Source organism: Takifugu flavidus, chromosome 5, assembly GCF_003711565.1.
Source record: "Takifugu flavidus isolate HTHZ2018 chromosome 5, ASM371156v2, whole genome shotgun sequence".
NCBI lineage: Eukaryota > Metazoa > Chordata > Actinopteri > Tetraodontiformes > Tetraodontidae > Takifugu > Takifugu flavidus.
In genome coordinates, this window is record NC_079524.1 from 8,838,924 (window position 1) to 8,862,148 (window position 23,225).

Consider the following 23,225-nt stretch of genomic DNA (forward strand, 5'->3'; position numbering starts at 1 on the left):
TTTTAATAATTTGCCTAAGTCTCACTTTTAAAGAAGTGTTTTTTTCATTTAATGTCGGGCCACATATTGTTTGCTCTTTGGAGCATTCGCAGTCACTTGGGTGTAAGAAGTATCTGAGAAACTAGCCTGTAATCCTCCAACCAGAGCCATCTGGTGCCTTTTCCCTGTCATAGTGCATACGCATTACGTATTGCAAAGGTATTGCTATGGGATGATTTTTGCTGGTCCTTATCTCTGACATTTTGATTTTGTTGATCATCCACTTCTGCCAGATGGTGCAACTTACAGGCTTTACTCAGCTGGCCAACAAGCACCCTGAAGGGCCATATATTTAAAAGTCTGTATTGAGTCATACTTATCCATAGTACTTCACACAGCACAGTGACTTTTGCACTATTGCTAAAGCAGCACCACACAGTGGGGGTCCGGGGGTGTATACTGTGGAAAATGCTGATATTTTTCTGGGTATAATCGACACAACAAAGCCTGGCTTCCCTGTAGCACAGCAGTAGCATGTTTCATCCAACAGGAAGATTAGACCCCCATGTGGTTGCTGCTGCTGCATTACCTCACAGTGGGAGAGGAAATGTTAGATGATAGAGATGCACCCCCTCTGTAGAATTTATGAAACTGTAGGATTTCTGTAAGGTCAATTAGCACATTAGGAAGCTGCATACTAATTTAATTCAACATATACAAGGGTGCTGATGTAAAAAGCTGAAAGAAACATGTGCTTTGAGTTCTATATTGAGTAGTTGATTTTAAAGACAACTTGCATCCTGTAAAGTGGATTTGCTGGTGAAATGTTTAGCAGGTTGATGCCACAGTTATGTGGAGTTCTCAAATTTTAAGTGGTTGCTAAGAAATGTTCCGATGTGTGAACTACAAGAAGAAATGTTTTAGAATCAGTTAAGACCAAGAGTAATTTTAGGTTAAATGGTGAAAATTGGTTGCCTCTGGGGCATTTATTGTGTTAAACTATATGAAGGTCTGTGCATACTGTCCTTCCAGTGTTTTATTAATGATTCACCCTTGGGTGTAATTCTTCTCAAAGGATAATTATAACATGCCTTGCTTGTCCATATGTCACCTATGAAACTGTTTACTTCTGACCATGACACATACATTAGATTGCATGAAATAGTCTCCCCAATTCTGCTGATGTACTGGACATGATGTTAGAAAGACGATGTTCATGAAAAATATCCTTCATCCACTAAAGTGTGTTAATCACCAGCAGAATTTGCAGCCAAACTAATTTTACATGGGTTTGAGTATTGTTGCTGTGGCTCTTTTCCTGTTTGTGATCTAAGATCCACAGAGAGACCTGGTTATTCATATCCCATTGTATGCCATACATATTACTAAGTTGTTATACTTACAAAATGCAGGGTGAAGCGTTTTCTGAGCTCATCAGTCCTAAATGCCATCATCACCTTGTGGAGAAATCTTATCCGCCTCATTTCCTGCCACAGAAGAACTCAGAGGGGACAATGAATGTCCGTCTGTCACTTGAGACAGGAAGTAATGGGTGATAAAAGTGCTGCCAATGTGGAGTTCACAAATCTGTCAAATTATTTTTTATGGCTAAAAGACAAAGCATTGCTCTGATGTTCCAAAAGTCAGATCCTTACATTGCTACCATGTTTATTTAGTCAATAATATGAAAGGCCAGGCCCAGTTAGTTGTCAGTTGTTGGGAACATTATTATAAAATATTTTTATCTCATTGCTGCTGCTAATAGTTTTTAAAGTGTCTTAGAAGATCACTTGATATAGCTGCAGCTGATACAAGCATACTCCAGAGCCTTATTGTGATGGTAAATAGTTATTATCTCTTGAATGCCTCTTATTTATTCTTATTGGAGTGGTTCTGCCTTGGACTGTTGTGCCAGAGCAATATTGCTCAGCGAGGGTCCCTCTGCACTCAATGGTTGGAGAGCTGTTTCCTCACTGCTCTGTTTCATTCTTGAACATCACAAAGTCCGGCCAAAGGTTTCATTTCATAAATAACGAGGGAGCCGAAGTCTGCGGTGAGTGCATGTGCCGTTCATGTAATTGAAACGTGTAATTTTGTTGATGCTTGAACCACCTGGCGACCGTGTCGGTTTAAAAGCCCCGTGAATGTTCCAGCTGGGCCCCGTGTCGGAAGGCGTAGAGGAGTAAATGCGCCGCTTTGAAAGCGGATCAATAGAAGTACAGAAAGGGGCTGGCGTGTAACTTTATAGTTTACGATAGTGCATGAAGCATCCTACAGCCCACAAGCTGAGCTCTCATCTGACGACACAATGCTTTGAAGAGGGAACTGTGGGTTTTTTTCCCCCAACTGGGCCTTGATGTTCTGCTGTCTTTGTGTTCTCACAGGGTCTCGGAGCAGAGAGTAAGAATCTTTACCCCTTCCTTCTGCCTGTCATCCAGCTGAGCACTGATGTTTCCCAGCCCCCGCATGTGTATTTGCTGGAGGACGGACTAGAGCTTTGGTATGAATCCATACATTAGCTGCACAGTCACACAAAAGCAGAAGAACCAAAAGACCTTGAAACATACAAAATTGGAATGTCATGAAAAGGTTATTTATTTTTTGTCGCTTATTTAGAAAGAAAAACCCACATATTATATAGATTCATTACACATAGAGTGAAATGTTTCAAATTTTTATTTTTTTGAAAATTTGATGATCAGCCAGTGGTACTACTCGGGGGTAATGGAAGCTCGGGTCACTCTGAGAGCAGCCTTGAGGACCAGAAGGAACCAAGTCCTGCTGGAGACTGAAGCATCTCCGTAAAAAGCTTGTCGGCAGGGGGAAGCACGTGTCCTCAGTTGAATCTGTGTTGACTTCAGAGAACGCAGTGGACCAACACCAGGAGCTGACCTGGCACCTGACCCAGACTGAGACCGTTTAAATACGCAGGAAACCTTTGCAGGTTTTGGGTTAACTCGTTTATTAGGATGTGACACCGTGACTTTAACCTTTTCCAAGTCACTGATTTTTTGGGGTTTCATTATCTGTAAGCCACAAAGTGTCAAGAAATAAAATCGTGACCTATTTCACTCTTGTGTGTAATGATTCTATTGAATATGTGGATTTCACTTTTTAAATTAAGTAAAAAAAATATTCCATTTTTTCATGATATTCTAATTTTTGAGATGTACCTGTGCCTTCTGGCAACGCCGGCTGATCTAATTTCCACCCTCACACTTCAGATCACTCTGACATACACCCACACTTCATAGTCGTCTTTATTACATTCTTTTCTCCTTATTTCTGTCGCTCTACCGCTCCTATTCTTCTTTTGCCACATCACTCATCAGCATAACATCCTTTGAGAATATTTTTAGAAGCCAGACTCTGCAGAAAAGTAGCGGTAAAGGGGTGTATTCTGAAGTTTTATTCTGAGAGTCACTGGAAGGGAGATGAAGCGCTTGGAAATTGATGTGAGCTTGCATTTTATGTTGTTTTTTTGGGTGCATGTCACTTAAAGCTATCTCAAGAGTCTTCCTCTTCATCTTACTTTTCTACCAGCTAATAATATACAAGTTTGCCTGTCATCCAAGGCCACACGCCTATTTTCCCCGTCACATTTGTATCCATACCAGATTAACAGCAGTGCCCTAAACATCTGGTTATATTTACAAAGTCATTCTCTCTCCACTGTCTCTGCTTCTGTGTCTCAATCTCTATTTTGCTTTTTTCTTATTTTTTATGCATATTTATCAGTCATTCAGGTCTCATTTCCTTGTTTTGGTTTTTCCATCTGCTGAGCATTTCTTATAAGCTTCAAAGGATTTTCCAATTTTAAAACTGGTGTAATTTTAGTAACCTTGATTACGATGTGTTGTTTTTACTCTCCACAATTTCCAGGAGGCACTGGTGCCATTGACTGGATACTAAACTCCAAATATTTATATAATATTTCCCTGTATTTTCAGAACTTTAACTTTAATGCCCCTTTTTTCCCCACATGTTATGTCTTGGATGCTTTAAAACCCTTTTTGTCCACATTGTTTTTATTATTATTATTTCTTTGGTCACTGCTTCCACCAATTTATATTTTCTGGTTTTGCTTTTCCCATTTATTCTTTTCCTCCCCTCTCTTCCTATCATCTTCCAGGTTGGTGACTTTGGAGAACAGCCCAGCCATCACCCCCGAGCTGCTCCGAATTTTCCAGAACATGTCAGCTTTGTTAGGTAAATTTGTATGAATTGTGTGCATGGTTATGTTTTTTCCTCTAAATTCTGTGAGAATTGTGACACAGATTTTGCCGCAGTTCCAAATTCACCTTATTTATCACAGAATTCGCATCATTAGCAAACGGCTTTGCTCCATTTTTGCCTCCACTATGTTTAACTGATGAGTTGGCATATTTTGTCTTAATGAAACCATAAAAGCATTTTATGGATTAAGACTTTTAGCTCTGATAAGATTACTTCTCCATTTAATCACCCCAAATTACAACTTATTCCATGACTTGGACTGGATGTAAAAATTGTCAGTTCAAATCCCATCAAGTCCCTAAAAATGGATGTATTCTGCCTCTGTTGTCTCGATATGGTGAGCATTTAAAGCAGTGTTTATCTTGTGACCGATTACCATCTGGTGTATCAGAAGGAGTTGTTGTGGTAAGATATGACATCAACAGGGTATTTGCATTTCAATGAGAGAGAGAGAAAATCTACCTCTAAAGGATCAAATGTTTTTAAACTCAAAAAAGAAATCTGGGCATACACAAGATAAAATTGATGCAATCCATGGAGACAACCTTAAATTTCATAGGTTTTCCTCTATATTCTATGCAATGATCATATGGCTTTGCAGTAGCTTCCAAGCATTCGGACCTGCAACTGTAGATAACTGTGAGTGGTGGCAGATTGAATGGACCTGGCCAGATGATTTATCACAGGCCTGGAGAATTGGAATGTGTTAAGTAGTGTACAAAGGTGTGTGTTGTGTGTGCGTGCGCGTGTGGCCTTCAGTGTGATACTGAAGAGTATTGATTTGGACCAACACAACTTGCAGCCCTTTTGACGCCATAAAATGCTGTATCACATTATAGCAGTTGTTTACAGTGTAGCGGTAGAATTCTTGGCAGAGATTAAATGTTTTATTGGATGGGGAGGAGAGAATTAAAAAAGCAAGGGGAAGGTTTTTGAAAAATAAGCAGGAAGCAGCGGCTAAAAATGATACATGTTGATGGGCGGTGTTTTGATCTGGGCAGTTGAATAAAATGGATTCCTCTTTCTCTCCTTGCAGTTTGAATGTAACAGTTAACTGATAATAGAAAATGTTATTAACTCTACACAGTCCAGGTTGGTTGGCGTCATTCAGGACCACTTGGGCAGCTGAATTGCCTAAAAAATCCCATTAAATGATATAAGAGGATAGTTCACTACTGTGACATTTTGAAGATAGTTTGCTGAACTACTTGCTCCTTAAATGTAATTCAGCATCATGTAGTCTGACCCATGACTTATTGGAGGTGTCACCCAAGTTTTTCAGGCTATTGCTCACTACATTGCCTGCGTCTCAACTGACTATTATTATTTCAGTGGAATGAGGAAGTCATGAAGGGGGACTAATTAAATCCTATTGACAAATCCTGAGAGTATACTTTACACATCCTTCTCTTAATGGAACATTGATTGCCCCAACTGAGCCAGTTCCCCAGTGCATGCATCACACGTCTGCTTCCACGGCTCAGCCATTGGGAGGCTTCGCTATCAAGCGGGAGGTTATTGTAGATCTTTGGTGGATCATCTGATGCTTTCAAAGAAGGGTCACTTGGCTATACCCTTTTTACTGCCATTATTGCTATTGACACTAAATATTTTTAGTAATGTTTTAGTTTATTACCTTTTGAGACAGCTTTACGCAGTTCTTTAGCATCTCTGTTGGCTCCCCTGTAATTCTTCTTTTATACCGACAACAGGTGAATGGTGCTTTAGTATCGTACTGTATGAATCTGCAGGTCGTTACAGTAATCAGAAAACATGATTAATTAACAGGCTGTACAAAGATCTTCCACACCTGTGATACTGACAGCATTATACTGTTTCCTGCTCTTTTGGAGACCTGTAAAACAGACCTCACCATTGAAAAGTTATGGGTTATCTTTATGTTGAGCATTTTTTTAAAATATATTTGCTAAGTTGATGCTTTTGTTAAGTTTAAGCTCTACACCTCAGTCCCTGTTCTATGTGTTTTGTGTTTCTGCTAGAGGACGGGTTATGTTGGTCAGGTTGCCTCCCATTAAACTGTCAGTTACGTTGTTGATTCATGGCATCGCCCCCATTTCACAAACAAACGGGTCACCATGTTTATGGTCGTTCATCATGCTGTCACCGTAAATTTGGTGAAGGTCTCGGCCGCTACAGCCGGAGATGCGGTTCCAAGATCAATTGCCTTAATGTAGCGCGGGTGTGCTTTACACATCTGGTGGTCCCTCACCAGGAGATTTTATGTGACTGGTTTACTCGTGGAAGCACAAAGACGTACCTATGGAATACATAGCACATAGTCGTTCGGGGCGTGCTAATGGGAATATCTACTGGTTTACAGTGAAGGTTTACAATGGTGGGTTACATAGAAGTCCCAGGCTGTCTGAGTTTATTTGTTAAAAAATAGGTGACAATAAATAGTCATCAGTCCACAACTGATGGAGAATATTCCCAACTTAACATAAATTATTACAAATCTTTGTTAAATAATTTACTAATAACACATTGTAGTGTGCTCATACACTCATGGTCTGCATGCCACCATGGAAAATAGGCCGATTCTGTTTCCTATTTTATTACCAAAGTAATAAGTTTATTTTTGGCTTTACAGGTGGAGACATTATAGTCCACTGTGTGACAGAGTAAAGCAAAGATATAATCAACAGACAGTTCCCCAGAAACAGATTTGAAAGCAAACATTGATGTGACTGAGGACATATTACAGTTGTTTAGTTATAATTTAACTGCTGTTTCATGTCTTTTTAAAAAAAAAAAAAAAAAAAAACTTGGACAAGTGTTCTTGAATGAACCTATTAACACACCTCCTTATTTTGGAATTTTTCACCATCTGTTTTCTCACGAATATTTTGTTGTCTTCCTTCTCTTTCATACTGATATAACATGTTATCCTCATGGTCCTTAGTAACATTGAATGTAATTAATATGCTATTAGCAATACATTTCCCCGCTTTTTAAAAGCACAACTACAGCAGATACATATTCAAATTTAGCTCTCATGCATTTGTTTACATCAGTTGCCAAGTATTTAATTTGGAGAAAGTTTTTATTACTTGCCAGTTGCCTTTTGTCATCAAATGCTAGCCTGTCATCCTCTTTGGCTGCTTTTCACGACAACATTTATTTAGTATGAGGAGAGCTTAAGAGGGGACGCGGGGCATTGAGAGTCTGGCTCTGTTTGCTGTCACAGCTTGCCAGGTGCATGGCCTGGGCTGCCTGATAAAGAGCCCTGCTCCATCACTGCTAAACTGGAGCAGCAAAATCCCTAATTAGAATGTCAAGGACCTTGCCGTGGTTAAATTGTTGCACTCTTGCTGCGTCCTGTCTCAATGCCACTATTCCCCAAACTGGGACATATTTCAGCTAAATATGTTGCGTTGACAATGTGATAGAGCGGAAGGAAAGTTTTTCATGTTGGCATGTCGGTGATTATCGTCAGAAAGTGATGGAGGTGCTTTGGCTGGCGCTTTGGCTTCCTCCTGCAACCAAAAGACGTTTGTTGATAGGTGAATTGGCAACTCTAAATTGTGAATGTGAACTGTTGTTTGTCCTCTACGTGAGCTGGCGACTTATCCAGGTTGTACTCTGCCTGTTGCCTGGATGCAGCTGAGATAGGCTCAGGCCCCTCCACGACCCCCACGAAGGGATAAAGCTGTAGCAGCTGGATGGACTGTTGGAATACACCCTTAAACGAATATCATCAAATATTTCTGGGTGTATTACAATCCCATGTTTCAGTAAGTCTCCGCAAATGCTCTTTAGAATTAAATGTTCTGAACAACACACCATGTATCACCATGCTTTTTTTCCACACTACATGTAATTGGTAAACTTTTATCAACCCTGACTGACACCTAAAGAAAGTACGGTATCAGCACGTTTCTATTTTAGATAAATACTCAACAATGCTGGAGATTTTCGGGCGGAACTTCAAGAAATGATCCTAGTTAGTATTGCATTCTGAACATTTTTTAAATGCAAGGCAATATGACGTGTCATGATATATCTTCATCCCAAATTTAATATGTTTAATTACACAGCCTTACACAATGCTTAGTTAAGTCATTTAAATTCTTATTGAATTAATTCATCAGAGGGGGTTGGTAACTTGAGCATATGAGGTTCTTATCTATCCTTTTCCTATGTGCTGTATTTCCTTTTTTTTTAGATGGGAGATGAGCTATAAAGAACAAAAGGTCACTCATAACACCTTGTAGTAATCCTGTAACACCCACAAGGCTGTAATTTGTCATGTTGTTATATTGCTGCAGATGTCGAGCTTCAGAAAATGTACCTCCCAGCTCTACCGGTTAGTAGAAAAGCTGTAAGGATAATTGTAACATCGTGAAATGTATTTTCATGAAGCATTTGGAGTGCCGTTTTGGCAGTGTTTTCATTGCTAAAAGAACACATGGCCATTTTGTTCATTTGCATCAGTGATGGAAAGAGATGTTGAAAGATGTATCGGGTCCAAACCTCTTTGCATACAGCAGCCTAACCTCAGTTTGTCACATTTCATGACTAGTGCTCTATGACTATTAATAAAATGCTGAGTGTGCATGTGAACAGCCTGTTAGCTGTGTATTAAGAGGAGTACCATCATGTAGTGTATTTTGAATGCCTAACTAAACCACTTCCTCTTACCTTATGGGGTAAAAGCAACTTTATTCAACAGCTCAAATTAGAGCAGGTATCACCAAAGTGAAAACAAACATTTCCAGGTCCCATTGGTGAAGCAGGTCATTGGTCTCAGCCTGGCAGGCTCACTGTGAGAATTCAAATGCACACCGTGGTCAAATCTAAAATATCCGGGTGGTTCTGCTACCCTGTGGAATCTTTTGTTGTCAAGAATCTCATAGAGCTTTGTTCTTTGTACGAGAAAATAATACCACGGATGTCAGGGTTTCGAGAGGTCCAGGTCTGGAAGAGGCCACAGCTGGCAGTACAGCTGCTGAATTAACTCTGTTAGCCACTGATCTCACAGGCAGCAGCAGGGAATTACACACCGAGCAGGACTGAGAAATAATGTGTAGGTATAGTAGTGAGATCCAGCTCCAGGTGGCATTTGTCCATAGCACTTTGCTCCACTGTCCCTGATTGATCTTCCTCATGCTATTCAGTGGACTTCAGGTCATCATGAATCCAACATGTCTCAATTCACAACACTTAAAAATAACGCAATGTTAGAAAATTACACAGAAGTCTTGGCGTGCCTTCCTTCTTGGATCCTCCTGGACTCACTGACCCACCACTGGTGCCCTGAAATGTGTTTATATGAACTTAGAATTATTACTTAGCATTCTACTTGCAGGTTTTATATGTATGTACTGCAGACAGATGGCATCACTCTTCACTTTCACATGATATTGATTAGTGCCAGTATGCCTAAACTTGTTCCCTTTAAGGCTTGTTTCCACTTCTTTTTGCTTATATTTTTACTTGTAGTAAAGATTTTCATTGTTTTTTCTGTTCCAGAGTTAAGCTCCGAAAACCTGCGCACCTGCTTTCAGATTGTTAATGCCTATTTATACTTGTCCGCCACAGATTTCCTACAGGTGAGACACTCAAATTATTGAAATTGTGTATAATTTTCCCCTTTTTCTGTTGGTTATGTAAATATATCTTTTGCCCCCCCCCCACAGAACTATGCCGAGTCTTTGTGTCGCTCCTTCTGTGATTTGCTAAAAGACATCACAAACGAGGGGCAGGTCCAAGTTCTGAAGGTACTGTCTAAAGTGAATATCACAGTCAAAATAACACCCTATTATACTGTATTATTATTATTACTCTTACTCCTGGACTTTTATTCATCTTTCAACCCAAAAGCTTCTTCAGTGATTAACTGATTTGAGTCAGAAGTTTTTAAGCAAAGTTCGGATTGTCTCTTGAAGCTGTGACTGGCTGCACTGCGATGGGCAGATAGTTGTGCCCAAGGCCACCATCTGCTTTTTAGAGTCGGATGTTTCAATTTAACAAAGAGTTTCTTTACCCCCCCCCTCTCTCAAACCACTGGTTTTCTCTGTCCACAATGTGTACTTCCACGTACTTCCAAGTTCCACGCTTCCGTATAGGCCACTCATGCTTTTGCTGTCTCTGTGATAAGGTATTGCTACTGTTAGGGCGAATGCTGACATCTTTCACATGAATTGACATCTCTGTTAATCACGTGCAAAAACAGTAGTAAACACATCATTCACTAGTGCAGGAGGGACCCTGGCAGCTGCCCACGGCACAGCTTGTTGGTGAATTTTCCATTTGTGCCTGTGTAATTTGGGAGCAAGGTTAAAATGACTATTATTGCTAAACAGCTAATGTGATACTCTTGTTTCCAAATCTGTTGTGATGGTTAAAAGAGGAAAATTGTCTTCCTGTGTCCCTGTTCAGTTGTTTTGTATATGCTGGATGGAATAGACATAAGAGCTTCTACCACAGAAAGATTAGTGGCATTACAGCACATCTGGCTGCGCTAATCCCCAGTTCTGTGAAATGAGAGCTGATAAACAACAACCCTGACAACCTACACAACAGTGAAACAGCCGCTCACCACTCTGGGAAGAGCAGATAAAACAGCTGCAAATTCTCACATTCGTTTTGATTCTTTTATTTTTTTAAAAAGGGTGTTTAAATGAGCTGAGGGTTTGATTAAGTCCTGTGTGTTTTTATTCCTTCTTGTTATTTGCAGTATAGAACATTTGTGCTGAGACTTAACTCGAGCTCTGGCTTTGCATCTTCTTTATCGTCACAGTTGTCTAAAAAATTAAGATCATTCGTCCCACTTGAACACTCATTTTCACAGGCAGCTGGACTTTTTACGGTTCAAAGAGAACTCATCCAGATTACCTTAGTGGGGAAAGTTTATTGATTTAATTTTAAGGAGTTCTGATTTTCACCTCACAATGTAGGTCTTGTATTGATTGAGACTTTTTGGCTGCTGTAGCCAGTTCTTCATCTGTGTGAATTGTGCCTTAACATGCATCTCATGTGCTTGCAGGTTGTGGAAATAGCTCTGAAGGTTAGCCCTGTGCTGGGAGCCCACATGTTTCAGCCTCTGCTCCCTGCTGTCTTCAGAGGTATTGTAGACGGGGAGGTGAGTTTAACCGGAACATCTCAGCTTGATCTGAACTGGATATATTAAAACACAAATGATTAAATGCCACCGATAATTGTCCAGTCTATTCTTACAGTTTATTCTTCTCTACGATATCGTAATTATATGGAGAGAAGATAATGACATCTATTGGCTGTTCAGTGTAATTGAAGTTATATAATTGTGTGGTTCCTCACATTGTGTGCCCGCAGCGATATCCTGTGGTGATGTCCACCTACCTGGGAATTATGGGCCGGGTTCTGCTTCAGAACTCCACTTTCTTTTCATCCCTGCTCACTCAGATGGCATCTGAGTGTAACCAGGAGGTGAGTCTCTCCTCTGTCTCTATTTCCTGTCTGATCACTTTGAAAACTGAGAGCGAGAGCTACAAAGATCCCTTTGAAAGGTGACTTGGCTTATTCTGAATGAGAAGAAATCAAAATGGTATAATATTTGAAATTTTCAAAGTGAAGTCTTTGTCATTTATTTTGCTATTTCTAACACAATTTGGATTAATGAAAGGCTCCAGTACCATTGTATTACCTTTGGTGATTATTGAAGAGAAAGCAAAGGGATGAATAAGTCATTATTCTTGTTCATTTCTTTGCATTTATATAAAATTGCTACACTGTAATTTGAGTTGTCTCTGACACCATTAACTTTTATGGTTAACAGACCATTTAATCAAACGTCATCTGGGTTTTATATTATCCAGCTGTACGTCTGTCTTTACTCGAGGCTGGTGTTACGTGTGGTGTTACGTCTTCTTGCTTATTTGGGAATCGCCCAACTGGATTTGGTCTGTTTGTGTTTTGAGAATGCGTGCTGCTTCATACCAGTCACACAGCCAATTATTATGATCAGCGTGTTGCTTCGTTTTTCGGTTTTACATCAGTACGAATGCTGTTTGCCAGGAAAGCAGAGTAAAAAAAACAAAGCCACGTTTCCCTGATAGAGGATGTGTAAAGATCTCTCACAGGGTCTCTGGAAGATAAATCTTTGAAAGGCCTTCTTGAACATCACCTTGTTGTAATTTCTTCCTCCATTTTGCCCTCAAGAAGGACAACACCACCCGATGAGCCGTAATAACAGGAGAAATACTTTTTTTTTTAAATGACTGCACTCCCCTCAACCAAGGCAATTCACAAGGATCCGTGAAAGGCATAGACCTGTCAGCTCAGGTCAGCCAGGACAAGCTTCTCAAGAGATTTCATTATGACCATTGACTATGAGCTAAGGTGTGAGGGTTTTCTCACAGTAGACTTCTTGGGAATAATACTCAGCACTAGATGTGTCTTGCTATTGTGAATTCTGATGAAGACACACCCCCCCCCCCCCCCCCCCCCCCAAAAAAAAATAATCACAACTCCTCTTACTATCCATCTCTTCTCCACATCACCCATGACATCTCATCAGATGGACCAGTTGTTGGGCAGCGTGATAGAAATGTGGGTGGACCGCATGGACAACATTACTCAGCCTGAGAGGAGAAAGCTGTCAGCGCTCGCCTTGCTTTCCCTCCTACCGTCTGACAACAGGTGAGAGCACGTTCATTCCCGCAGTTCAGATTCTGTTTTATTTAAGGTTTTTGATGATGTACTATCCGATTTTTCTCCCGCTTGTTTGCGCGTGTTGCTCAGAAGGTAGCGCGGCCATCAGCTGAAGCTGATTGAAGGCACTTCAAACTCTGACCCCCACTGTCAGCTCAAGTGTCCTCAGAAAGTGAATCAGGAAAGCATCAGAGTTTTTAAATTCCTCTTTTAGACCCGCTTCAAAGGGCAGCCACTGCTTGAAATCCCTCCTCACTGTACAAGAGTGGCTGTTTTTAACACTTTTGAAGCTGTATTTGCATTCCTCCACATAGACTAAGACGTTCGCTACAGCTTTGGGTTTTTAGCATCGTAGAACACAGCAAGACATTTACTTGATTGTTTCTTAGAGAGTTCCAGGATTTGAGTTTTTTTTTGTATGATTTCATAATATGTTATTCTATTTAATGTAGACCAGTGTTCTGATTAAGCTGGGTTTAATTTGCAGAGTGCTGGTACATACAGTTTCAACCGTTGACATATATGTCATTCCTGTTAAAACCTTTTGATTTGAGTTTAACTGCTTGAACACTTAAATATCTTCTCTTTGTTTCTTTTAAAAACTTAGACACTCTGGGGTTACAAATGTCAGTAATGTACTTTACATGCACAGCCACGAGGTCCTTTCTACAAAAGACTGCTGTAGTCATCAGGCCCCTTTATTCTGCCTTTTCATCACCACAGACACTTTTGCGTTTGCAAAAGTGTCTGTTTAAATATGCAACGAGAGTCGTGACCTTTACAAATCAAATCAATATGCAAATGTTTCTTGTCTAAATCTGCTGTTCATACAGTTTGTTTTATCACGATTTTAGTTCCTCGAAGCAAACAAATATCCTTCATTAAAAGTACTGATTACCTGTCGCAGTTAATCTGGATTTATCATGTAGTGGGTTCTGCTTCGGCACTCTTCGATGATTAGATTTTTGAAAATGACCTCGGAAGACTATACTGTACACCTGGTTTACACCATAAATCGGTTAGCGCACCTTAATTTCTAGTTTGCATACACCCTAAAAACTGTTTGCAGCTTTCACCCCGTCATGGCGGAGGCTGATGGGAGTGACGTCTCTGATGAGGGCTTTGTTACAGAAACTAGTTTTAGTAGAGGCAGCCTGCCAGCATTCAGATCATTTTTCTACTTGGGTCCTTTTGAGTGGCAAGCACAAAGCAGCAGGCAGTAATTACAATGTAATCACTCGAAAGCTGTTGGGCTGAATAGAACTATAACTGACACATGTTTAAATGCTTGATAATGGATCATTTAATGTAATTCCTCCAGCTATTCGTTGCTATGGCTACCCATTATTATCTATTTCAGGAAAATCTCTTAAGTGCTCTTTGGTGGTGGGGGGTGGGTGTTATACTCCTAAATATAAGTTGTGCAAAGAACTGTTCGAACTAACCAAGAGAAAACGTAATAATAAAACGTAATAACATGCCAAACATGTACGAAGATGAGTCGGTATACAACCTGTGAAACACTGAAGCATTACCTCATTGTTGAGTTTGTCAGCCTTTTAAGTAGAAAATTCTGTTATAGATGAAATATTGATATATATAATCTAATATTGTTGATCCATCCTCACTTTCACTTCAGTTTAGGATTTAGCTACATTCTGAGGCTATGGCAGCTTCTCACATACAGATTTGCAACTTATGACAGCAGTGTTTGGCTGTTTCCAGTCATTATTAGTTCCGCTGTTGTCGTTTGAGCATTTCATCATGTTGCCAGTTTCCCTCAGTCATAACAAGGCGTGTTTAAATTACAGGCTGGCTATGTGACTGACACACACTGGCTTTTCATTTCTTTATTAATGCTCTGTGATCCTGTGCTGCACTGCCTGGAGTCTAATGACCCACACAGAGGCAACAGAGGTTTTGTTGCATCAATACCAACACATACAGCTTCATTGGGGCTTTTTACTCTTGTTTCTTTTATTCTGATTGACATGGGGAAAACTGCGAAGGTTGTTCAAATAATGACTTTAATAATTAATCGGTTATTACCATCACACATGTTTGCATGCCTGTACTTCAGTGGATCTGGCACACTAGTTAAGGACTTTTGCTGGTTTATAGTCTGATTACAGAATCGCAGAGTTTTTTTGTCTTTAGGGCCCAACTTAGTCATGATCACAACATCAGCACAGCAAGTTTTGTCACTGAAGACGGGAGAGGAAAGTTAAAGCATCTCTACCTCTGTCCAAACCTTTACGGACCCCTCATTACAGAGTTATTAAGTGTGAAATTGGCTGTATCTTGCCTCTTAAAAGACAACTGCCTTTGTGGCAAGATTCTTTTTGTTTTACTTCAGATGTATTGTGGTGGGGACCAGTGACAGAAACAGTGACCCGAGTGTGTGATTTACATTATATACATTTACAACTACAGATTATTTCATTTGAACTTTTCTCACTCTTTGGTATTAAATCTGTTACACACAGATAAACACACAAATCCTGACAGGTGAGGTGATGGATGAGAAAAATATTCTTTCTCTGGGTAGTTTCTCTTTCTTTTTTGGATTGGACAGGTAATTTATCACTCCGAAAGGCCAAGATTTACCATAAGATGTTTGTGATCTATTTAGCTATTGATCTATTAACCTATCGTAGGCATGTCTGTTAATGAATACCGATCCTGTGTTCTGTTGTCAGTGTCATCCAGGACAAGTTCTGTGGCATCATCAACATTTGTGTGGAGGCGCTACATGACGTAATGACTGAAGACCCTGACACCGGCACATACAAAGAGTAAGGAAATAAAGTTTCCAAACATTAAATATCATAGAGTTCTGTGTTGTGAATAAATAATGAAAATATTAATAATTGTTTTGCAATGACTTAAACCAGCCACTGTCACTGAGTTTTAGCAGCTCATATTCATCAACAAGCTTTGAGGTCTTTAAATGAAATAATAATATAAGCGATTCTTTATTCATTCAGCGTGACAGTGTGCTAAAAGAGTCCAAGTAGGAGAGTTGGATAGGACATATTTCTGTTGAAATATAATTGCCTCCGGCCATAAAACACTTGCTGGCTGTGGATGGAGACAGTAATTACATTTCCCCTACTGCAAATCTTAATCGTCTCCCCGCCTTCTCTTAGTCCCTGTAGCGCTTTTTTCAGCCAATGTTGATCCAAACAAGCACTCTCTTTGTGGAGACACACACTTGGCTTCAAAAATGTGTGAAATTCAGAGTCATTTATGTGCAAAGGTTTTAAGAAACTGACTTCATTCCATGTGAGTTCTGTTCCTGCTGTTCTTGATTTTGGACAAAAAAAACCCCTATACCAGTGTTGAGTGTGTTTACTCAAAAATCACCACTGTCTGAATGTTAAGTTGGGATTTCTGGACCCTATTTGGTGCCCTCAGGTTATCCCATTGTGCATATTATTTTGCATGTATCCCATAATGATTTGTGAAAAGTATTGTGCAGCCAATGCTCCCTGACCAGGCAGTATGCAGTATACCATTCTCTGCAGTCCCACTCAAGAAGCTAGATATAAAGTTCATAACATTAATAATTAATGCTATAATAGTACAGCAATAAACAACCATTGAATATATTATTTATGTTTATTGGTTAAGAAAAAAAGATACAATTGCTCGGCCAGCAGCAACTTCAATCTGGTTCGTATACATTATGGGACTCTAGCCGTCAGTTTTTTTGGTTAAACCTCTTGGGCGGTGCAGAATCAGGTGTTGATATATCGCCCATGTATTAAAGAATCCAAGCAACATTAAAGTTGAAAGACTTTTTTCCAGTTTTGCACACTTTAATAAGATTTATTTTCTAAAGTACTGCTGTTCTCTCTGTTATATTACTGTTCATTTGTCACTTTCAATACTAGTTTGTTAGATTTAGAGTTAGAGTCCAGTTTTGTTAGTTTCTTTCCAAATTGTCATAAATTCTGATGGATGAAGTTATGAAAAGAACAAGGTATTACAAGAACAAAGGGTGTAAAGGGAAATGTATATATATATATTGAGGCTTTGGATTTAACTCAAAGGTAATTCTCTCTGCATGTTGTAAAACCAATATGAACATTGCCACAGGGTTCATCCTTTTTATGTCTGCCTGGGACTGTTCTGAAATTGCCTGCTACTGTGCAGTTTTGTGTGTGTTTATTAATATTGACTCGAACATTATTGTGCTTGCAGCTGCATGCTGATGAGCCATTTTGAAGAACCGAAGTTAAGTGACGATGAAGAGCCACCGACTGAGCAAGACAAGAGGAAGAAACTGGTCAGACACACACACACTAAAATCATTTTGCAGGCAGAGGTGTTTATTTCTGCACTGCAGAGTGCCTCTTTCCGTCTTTTGATGACAGAAATGGCACCCTGCTATAGCCTTTATGCCGTTTGGCAGCCAAGAAACAAGATTAAAACCCTCCCCAAAAATAAGCAAAGGTATATCTCTGTCAAGCCCAGAGATAATAGACACCTCTGATAAATTATAGACACCTTTCGGCTTCAGCGGCTGCAATAGATTTTCATCTAGTGCTCAGCATAATTACTTTAAAATATAGCTGCAGGATTGAGGCATCTTAGAATGCGTCACATCACTTTAAGATAAGATGGAAGTTGTTGAGTGCCTATAAATGTCACCCAGAAAGGGGCGGTAGTCTGCCAGGGAAAAGGTGCGCTGGAATATACAATCCTTATGAAGAGGCATAATTATAGCTGTGAAAGTTTATGTTCTGCGTATCGTGGTAGTTCTGATAAAATATGTACGGCAACTTTAAATTTGATGCGGTGTTGATTCAAAAAGTCTTTTCCCCAAATCCTCAACGAAGGGAGTATTTTATGTTTGAAAGTGCACATATTTACCGCTCTAAAAAGACATCCATTACTTTGTATAGTTCTCAGTCTTCTTATTTTTTGTTTTTTTTTTGCTTCTCTCAAAAGTTCTATGTTGTTCCCCCATTTACCCAGTTTGGAGCGACGGCTGTGGTTTAGACATTAATTCTCACTTGTTAGAAATGAAAGGGGAAGTGATAGGTACACAGGGATCTGTCACCCTAGAGGTGCTGTGTTTGCCAACTTCAGCAACTCTGAAATATCTTTTTTCACCTTCTTTCAGCTTTAGAATGGCATCGCGTGTTCTAGTTTTCTGGGTTCGTATTGGTTTCGCTGTGTGCTTCCAGAATGGGTGGTGCGGTCTTCACCGTCCCCTCACGCCACATGAGCCTATGTCCTCACAGATGACGAGCACAGACTGTTTGTAGACACAGAGCTCGGTGGTTGTAGCAGATTCTTGCAGCTACATTTGTTTTTTTCCCGCTCGATTTCTTTGATTGCACTAATTCTTTATGACTCACAAACCTCACACGTGTTTTGGCATCTATTTGGCTCCTTTGCTGTAATATTACGTCTGTATCCCACATATGTGCATATGTTGTTTGTGCTATCAGGAGCGACAGCTGTTGTCATTTTGCTGAATGGACAACAGATGTTGTTTTTGGGGAATCACAGCATGTTGTTACCTACCACACTCTTTTCCCATAAGATTGGAGCATCATTACTGTAATACTCCGTTTCATTTTGGGAATGAAATCTAATAATTTACCCAGCTTTTCTCTTCATCCATGGCGCCATGAAAACTGGAGCTCCCCATACCGTTGCCTGAAGTCTGTTTACCCTGTGAGGGAAGACAGGCGAATGGCGCACAGCGGCCCTCTGAATTTAAAGATTTGCTGCAACTCATCAATTTTACAGCCTGTTAAAGCCTTTTAAAATGGTTTCCTGAGTCTTGTATATGCCTGCAACCACACAGCATCCCTCATCTTAATGTTAGTTCCTGGTTCAAAGTACATATTGAAGAATGGGCTACAACATTCAAATGAAAAGTTCCTCTTGTAAGAAAGATTGTTCCTCTGGTCCCCAAGACAGAACTTTGTTTAAAATCTCCAGGAAGAGTTCCTTGCGGTAGATTTTGCAGCGGCAGCTGCTGACTTTCTGCTATAACCAGGGGAAAAACGCAACACCTGCAGTCGTAGAGGATTCATTTGCTGGGAAGGATCTCAGTGCTCTTATCACCTCGGTCCAGACCCTGGCTCTTGCTCCAGGGAATAGAGGAAACCGTCCTCTCTAAAGCGTGCTTGAGGGACATGCATGCATCCGTGAGACAGGTGTGCCCATGTGAAACAGGTTTCAGTTTGAGGTGAAAGTTAATGAGGGAGGAAACTCCGGCGTTTCCCTCGCAGATATTCTCCTCACCAGATGACGTGCAGGTAAAACGCTTGTTAAATGTCTCATGAAGCCACAGCAGGTCAGCTCTTCATGCTTGACTGAGCCGCACTGTTGGACAGTTAATTTACATGAGTTTAATTTTCTCTGGAGCCAAGATTATTAATGTTTGTGGAGATGCTTGGTTGGTTCTTTTTGAATAAAAAGGACTCTGGAGCAGTCAAGAGCTTCTGCCACACCAAGCCCTTCATCTTGTTTTATAGGTAACCTATAAGTTGAGAGCCTGGCATCATTAAACCTCGGGTTCATTTTTGATCTGTGTTTCTTGCTATTAGTAGAGGCTAACCGATGCTGTGTCTGAGACCTTCACGCATAATACATCATTTGATTTGTGCGCTTCATCTCCAAGGCCAGTCCTATCAAACAAGAAGATGGATTGGCCACATCAAAGACTCTGCTACTGGTTACTAATGACGCCAGGCTGTCCACTTTGCTGTGGGGACACAGCCAAGCTATACATTTTTTCTGTTGACAAGGGTCAAACATTGGCTGGTTCTTGTGATGTGTCGCGTCAGTTGCTTCCAGTCGCTCCTCTAACATGAAAACAACGTTTGGATCATTAATAACCGAGTTATCCATTCCACTTTTAGTTGGTAATCAGCGATAAAGACGTTGACTACATACAAATGCCGTCTTTAATTTGACGGCATTTCAGTTCTTTGGTTGATATTCCTTTCTGATTATATGTTCTTTTGAAATGGCAGCTCAGCTAATGCAGAAGATTAACAGTTCAGCTGGAGAACATTTTTGCAGCATTTATTAATTAGTCTGTGCCTTCTTTTTTCATTTTCATTTTGCAGAGCAACCACATGATTGATTTCCTCTTTAACAGCCTTTCTACTAAATCATATTTTGCTGTTTAAGATAAGAAATTATTGAAAATTATGCCGTTACATTATTAGCCAATGGCAAATGCATTTTAATGCTTTGATGAATTGGTGATTAAGCATGAAATTGTTTTGTCCTTGAGGTTTTGGGGCTTTTTTTGTATTTTGTTGAACAATAAGACCAACTCCTGGGATAAGACTGAGCTCTGTCTGGGTTGAAAATGAGTTTCAATGTCTTATCAATCCACTCCGGGACGAAGCGAGTCACAGCAATTAAGACTAGCCACTTTGGCTTTATTATTGCTCCAAGGCTCAAGGAGACCATCATTGTCGACATAATTTGTTTTTTCTGTACAGCAGACCTCTCCTACTGTGTTGTTTTGATGCACAGGAAAGAAATATTCACCTTTATGCTGCCAGAGGCACAGAAGGCTATCAAGTTGCAACCTGGGTTACTTCTCAGCTTTATAGCCATTTGCCCACGAGAGCTTCCAGAGCACTATTGTTTTGAATGTGACGATGAAGTTTAGAGAAGTATCTCATTTGTAATGTCGGAACCTAAACGTTTCTGACAGCAGGTATTCAATATTAGATTGAAATAATACACGCACTGCATTCAATAAAAAGAAGTCCAGACCTGACAGTTAAATCCTCAGGTTTTAAATATAATTTATTTAGAACATTAAAGGCTGAGCAGCACCACAGTTTAACCTTTTCCATCACAATAGCGCAATATGATTAAAGCAATATTTACACTTTGCAAAGTGTTTCCTTTGCCTCAGCAAAGCTTCTCACTCACTGTTATCTGCGTCAGTCAGAGTTAGACCAGCCAACCCCCTCTACGCAACACACACACACACACACACACACACACACACACACATTGGGACATTGGGAGATTTTATTTGCATGGTTTGCATGAAAGGACGGTTTCCAACATTATTTTGCAAAGTGCTAAATGTGGCCGTTATAACTGAAGGCCCATCTAATGTTATTAACATCCCTTTGTTAGACAAAGGCAACGTTATTCATGTTGAAGCGCCACTGCTGTTTCCAGCCAAGTGTTCACACCTTGAGCAGTTTAAACTGAAGTTTAAAAAAAGAGAGAACCAAACCCAACAATGGCTGAGAAAGAGACAAGAGATAACCAGGAGTGATGGCTGGCTAAACAGAATATTGACCATGGGGAATAACGCTCCTCACTCTCCTGAACAACACAACAGAGAGCATCTTTGCTAATAATGCTACATAGTTAAACCTCGCATGCAAAAAGTGATTTGCAGATTATGTAAAACAGTCCTCTCTACAGCCTCCCCACTGGAAAATAAAACAGTTTCCTTATGCTTTTCCACTGAATTTAGAAAAGTAATAAAAGTCTTGTCTCTCTTATATTGCTGCTTCCTCAGACTTTCATGCATAAAAGGGAAGCCCTAGTTTCAGCTATTTGCCCCTTCAAGGCATTTTCAGGGTCATAACTTCAGATTTGTAGTTGTTTTAGAAGGCCTATGATACAATCATGTATTTTTCTCTGTTTTTTAGCTGCTGCATTGAGGAAATATTGCAGCAATCTTGAGACCTGAAGTCAAGAGCCTTGATTCTACTACCATTTTTGGCCATCTGAAGCAATTGCAATGCAGCCAGCCTAATACTGCTGATTTGTATTGGCTATTAATGAGGTTAAAATATTTAAGTCAGCACTCACTATAAATGCTGATCAGCAGAGCTGATGAGGTGATGTAGCACCCTGTGCTGTAGCGAACGATTAGATGTGGAGGCTGAAATATCAGCAGCGTTGGGTTCAGGAAGCCTCGTCCTTGGGATTAATATGGTCGTGCAGCGCTTTACAGAGCTTTGGCGCAGCATGTCAGCAAATACCTCAGACTAGCTTACGCAAGCCTGTGGCCAGGGAATGACACTAGAGATGCTGCTCGTCTGTTCATATCAGTGCAGGGGCTTCCATTTGCAAACTACTATCTCTGTATGTGGCTCCAACACATTCAGAGAGTGCTGTAAAGATCTTGGACACGCGGTTAAACCGCCATCCTGAGCTGCAGTACTGGGTGTTTACATACTGACAGCAGAGTCCAGGTCTGGGAATATTAGTGCTTATAATCAGCAATATTGTCTGAAAACCTGTGATTTTTGTAAATTCTTAGGACTCATTTTATTTCATGTGGTATTACAATTGAGGTTTTGTAATGTTAATGCAGCCATTGCTGTGATCCTGTGCTTCCAGGCTTAGTGAGCCTTATGCACTTTTCATCATCACACACTCACATATTTATGGTGGTCTTTGCTCCCAGCAGATTTTCATGTTTTCCATGTTTTCTCTCTTTTTTTTCCATATTCTGTGCCTTGCATGTAAGCAGCAGGCACCCTTGTGACAGCTTTAGGGCTCTCGCTTTTAAACTCTGCACCGCAACAGTGATCAGGGCATTAGAATTTTTTTCCTGGCTCATTTAATAATGAATATCACCATAATCGAGCTCTAATCCGCCCACTGACTCCAGAGATCAGAGGAGGCGGCGATAGATGGGTCCATCCAGGAACGAGTTTACGGACGTCCTTTGTTGCTGCTGTGATCGATTTTATGATGTAGAAGACTCACTTTTGTCATTTGATATAGTTGTGATTATTTTCTTTTCAATGTTCTATTGTTACATAATATGGGCAGAACTTTTGATTTTTCTATGTAGTTACTGAGTTGTATTTGTGATTTATAGAGTTATACTATTGATTCTGCTGCTGTGGCCTCTAATCAAGGTTTGATTAGCATGCACTGTACATATTGTTGGCTTTCGGTCCTTAGAACTGCCTCCTACCAGCCTCCTCACATTTAAGACTGTTCCATTTGTCATCAGTACTCCGAACAAAGTCAGTGACGGAGCTTGATTGTGTTGAGCAGCTCAGTGCCAGCACATCGCAAAAGCCACAAACCCACGCCACGTTCTCAGGGGGGTATTTAATCAAAACGCTCCCCCTCTGTTTTTACACAGAAGTGGCTTCATGACGGTGCATTTTGGTATGTGGTTGATGCCTGTGACAACTGTTGTTTAATGTCTCAAGATCAGGGTTTTATGCTATAGAACATTGAAAAACAATGGATTATGCTTAATCTTGGTATACTATTAGTCAGATTATATGCGATAGTTAAATTTAGACACTTTTTTCTTTGCTATGCTCCATTTATATCTGTAAATATATATGTCTCCACAGGAGCAGATGTGCCTA

At 40.1% G+C, this 23,225-nt stretch overlaps 1 protein-coding gene across 2 annotated transcripts in view; it reads left to right on the forward strand.

Moving 5' to 3' along the window:
* The window catches only part of ipo11 (importin 11), a 61,625-nt gene that overhangs the window by 32,400 nt on the left and 6,000 nt on the right, over nucleotides 1-23,225 (forward strand). For both annotated transcript variants that reach the window (XM_057031982.1, XM_057031981.1), the window contains 9 exons: nucleotides 2,364-2,479; nucleotides 4,112-4,188; nucleotides 9,709-9,788; nucleotides 9,876-9,956; nucleotides 11,225-11,320; nucleotides 11,533-11,646; nucleotides 12,737-12,858; nucleotides 15,570-15,665; nucleotides 17,077-17,161. In XM_057031982.1, coding sequence (XP_056887962.1) covers nucleotides 2,364-2,479; nucleotides 4,112-4,188; nucleotides 9,709-9,788; nucleotides 9,876-9,956; nucleotides 11,225-11,320; nucleotides 11,533-11,646; nucleotides 12,737-12,858; nucleotides 15,570-15,665; nucleotides 17,077-17,161 — 867 coding nt within the window. The remainder of the gene's footprint in view (nucleotides 1-2,363; nucleotides 2,480-4,111; nucleotides 4,189-9,708; nucleotides 9,789-9,875; nucleotides 9,957-11,224; nucleotides 11,321-11,532; nucleotides 11,647-12,736; nucleotides 12,859-15,569; nucleotides 15,666-17,076; nucleotides 17,162-23,225) is intronic.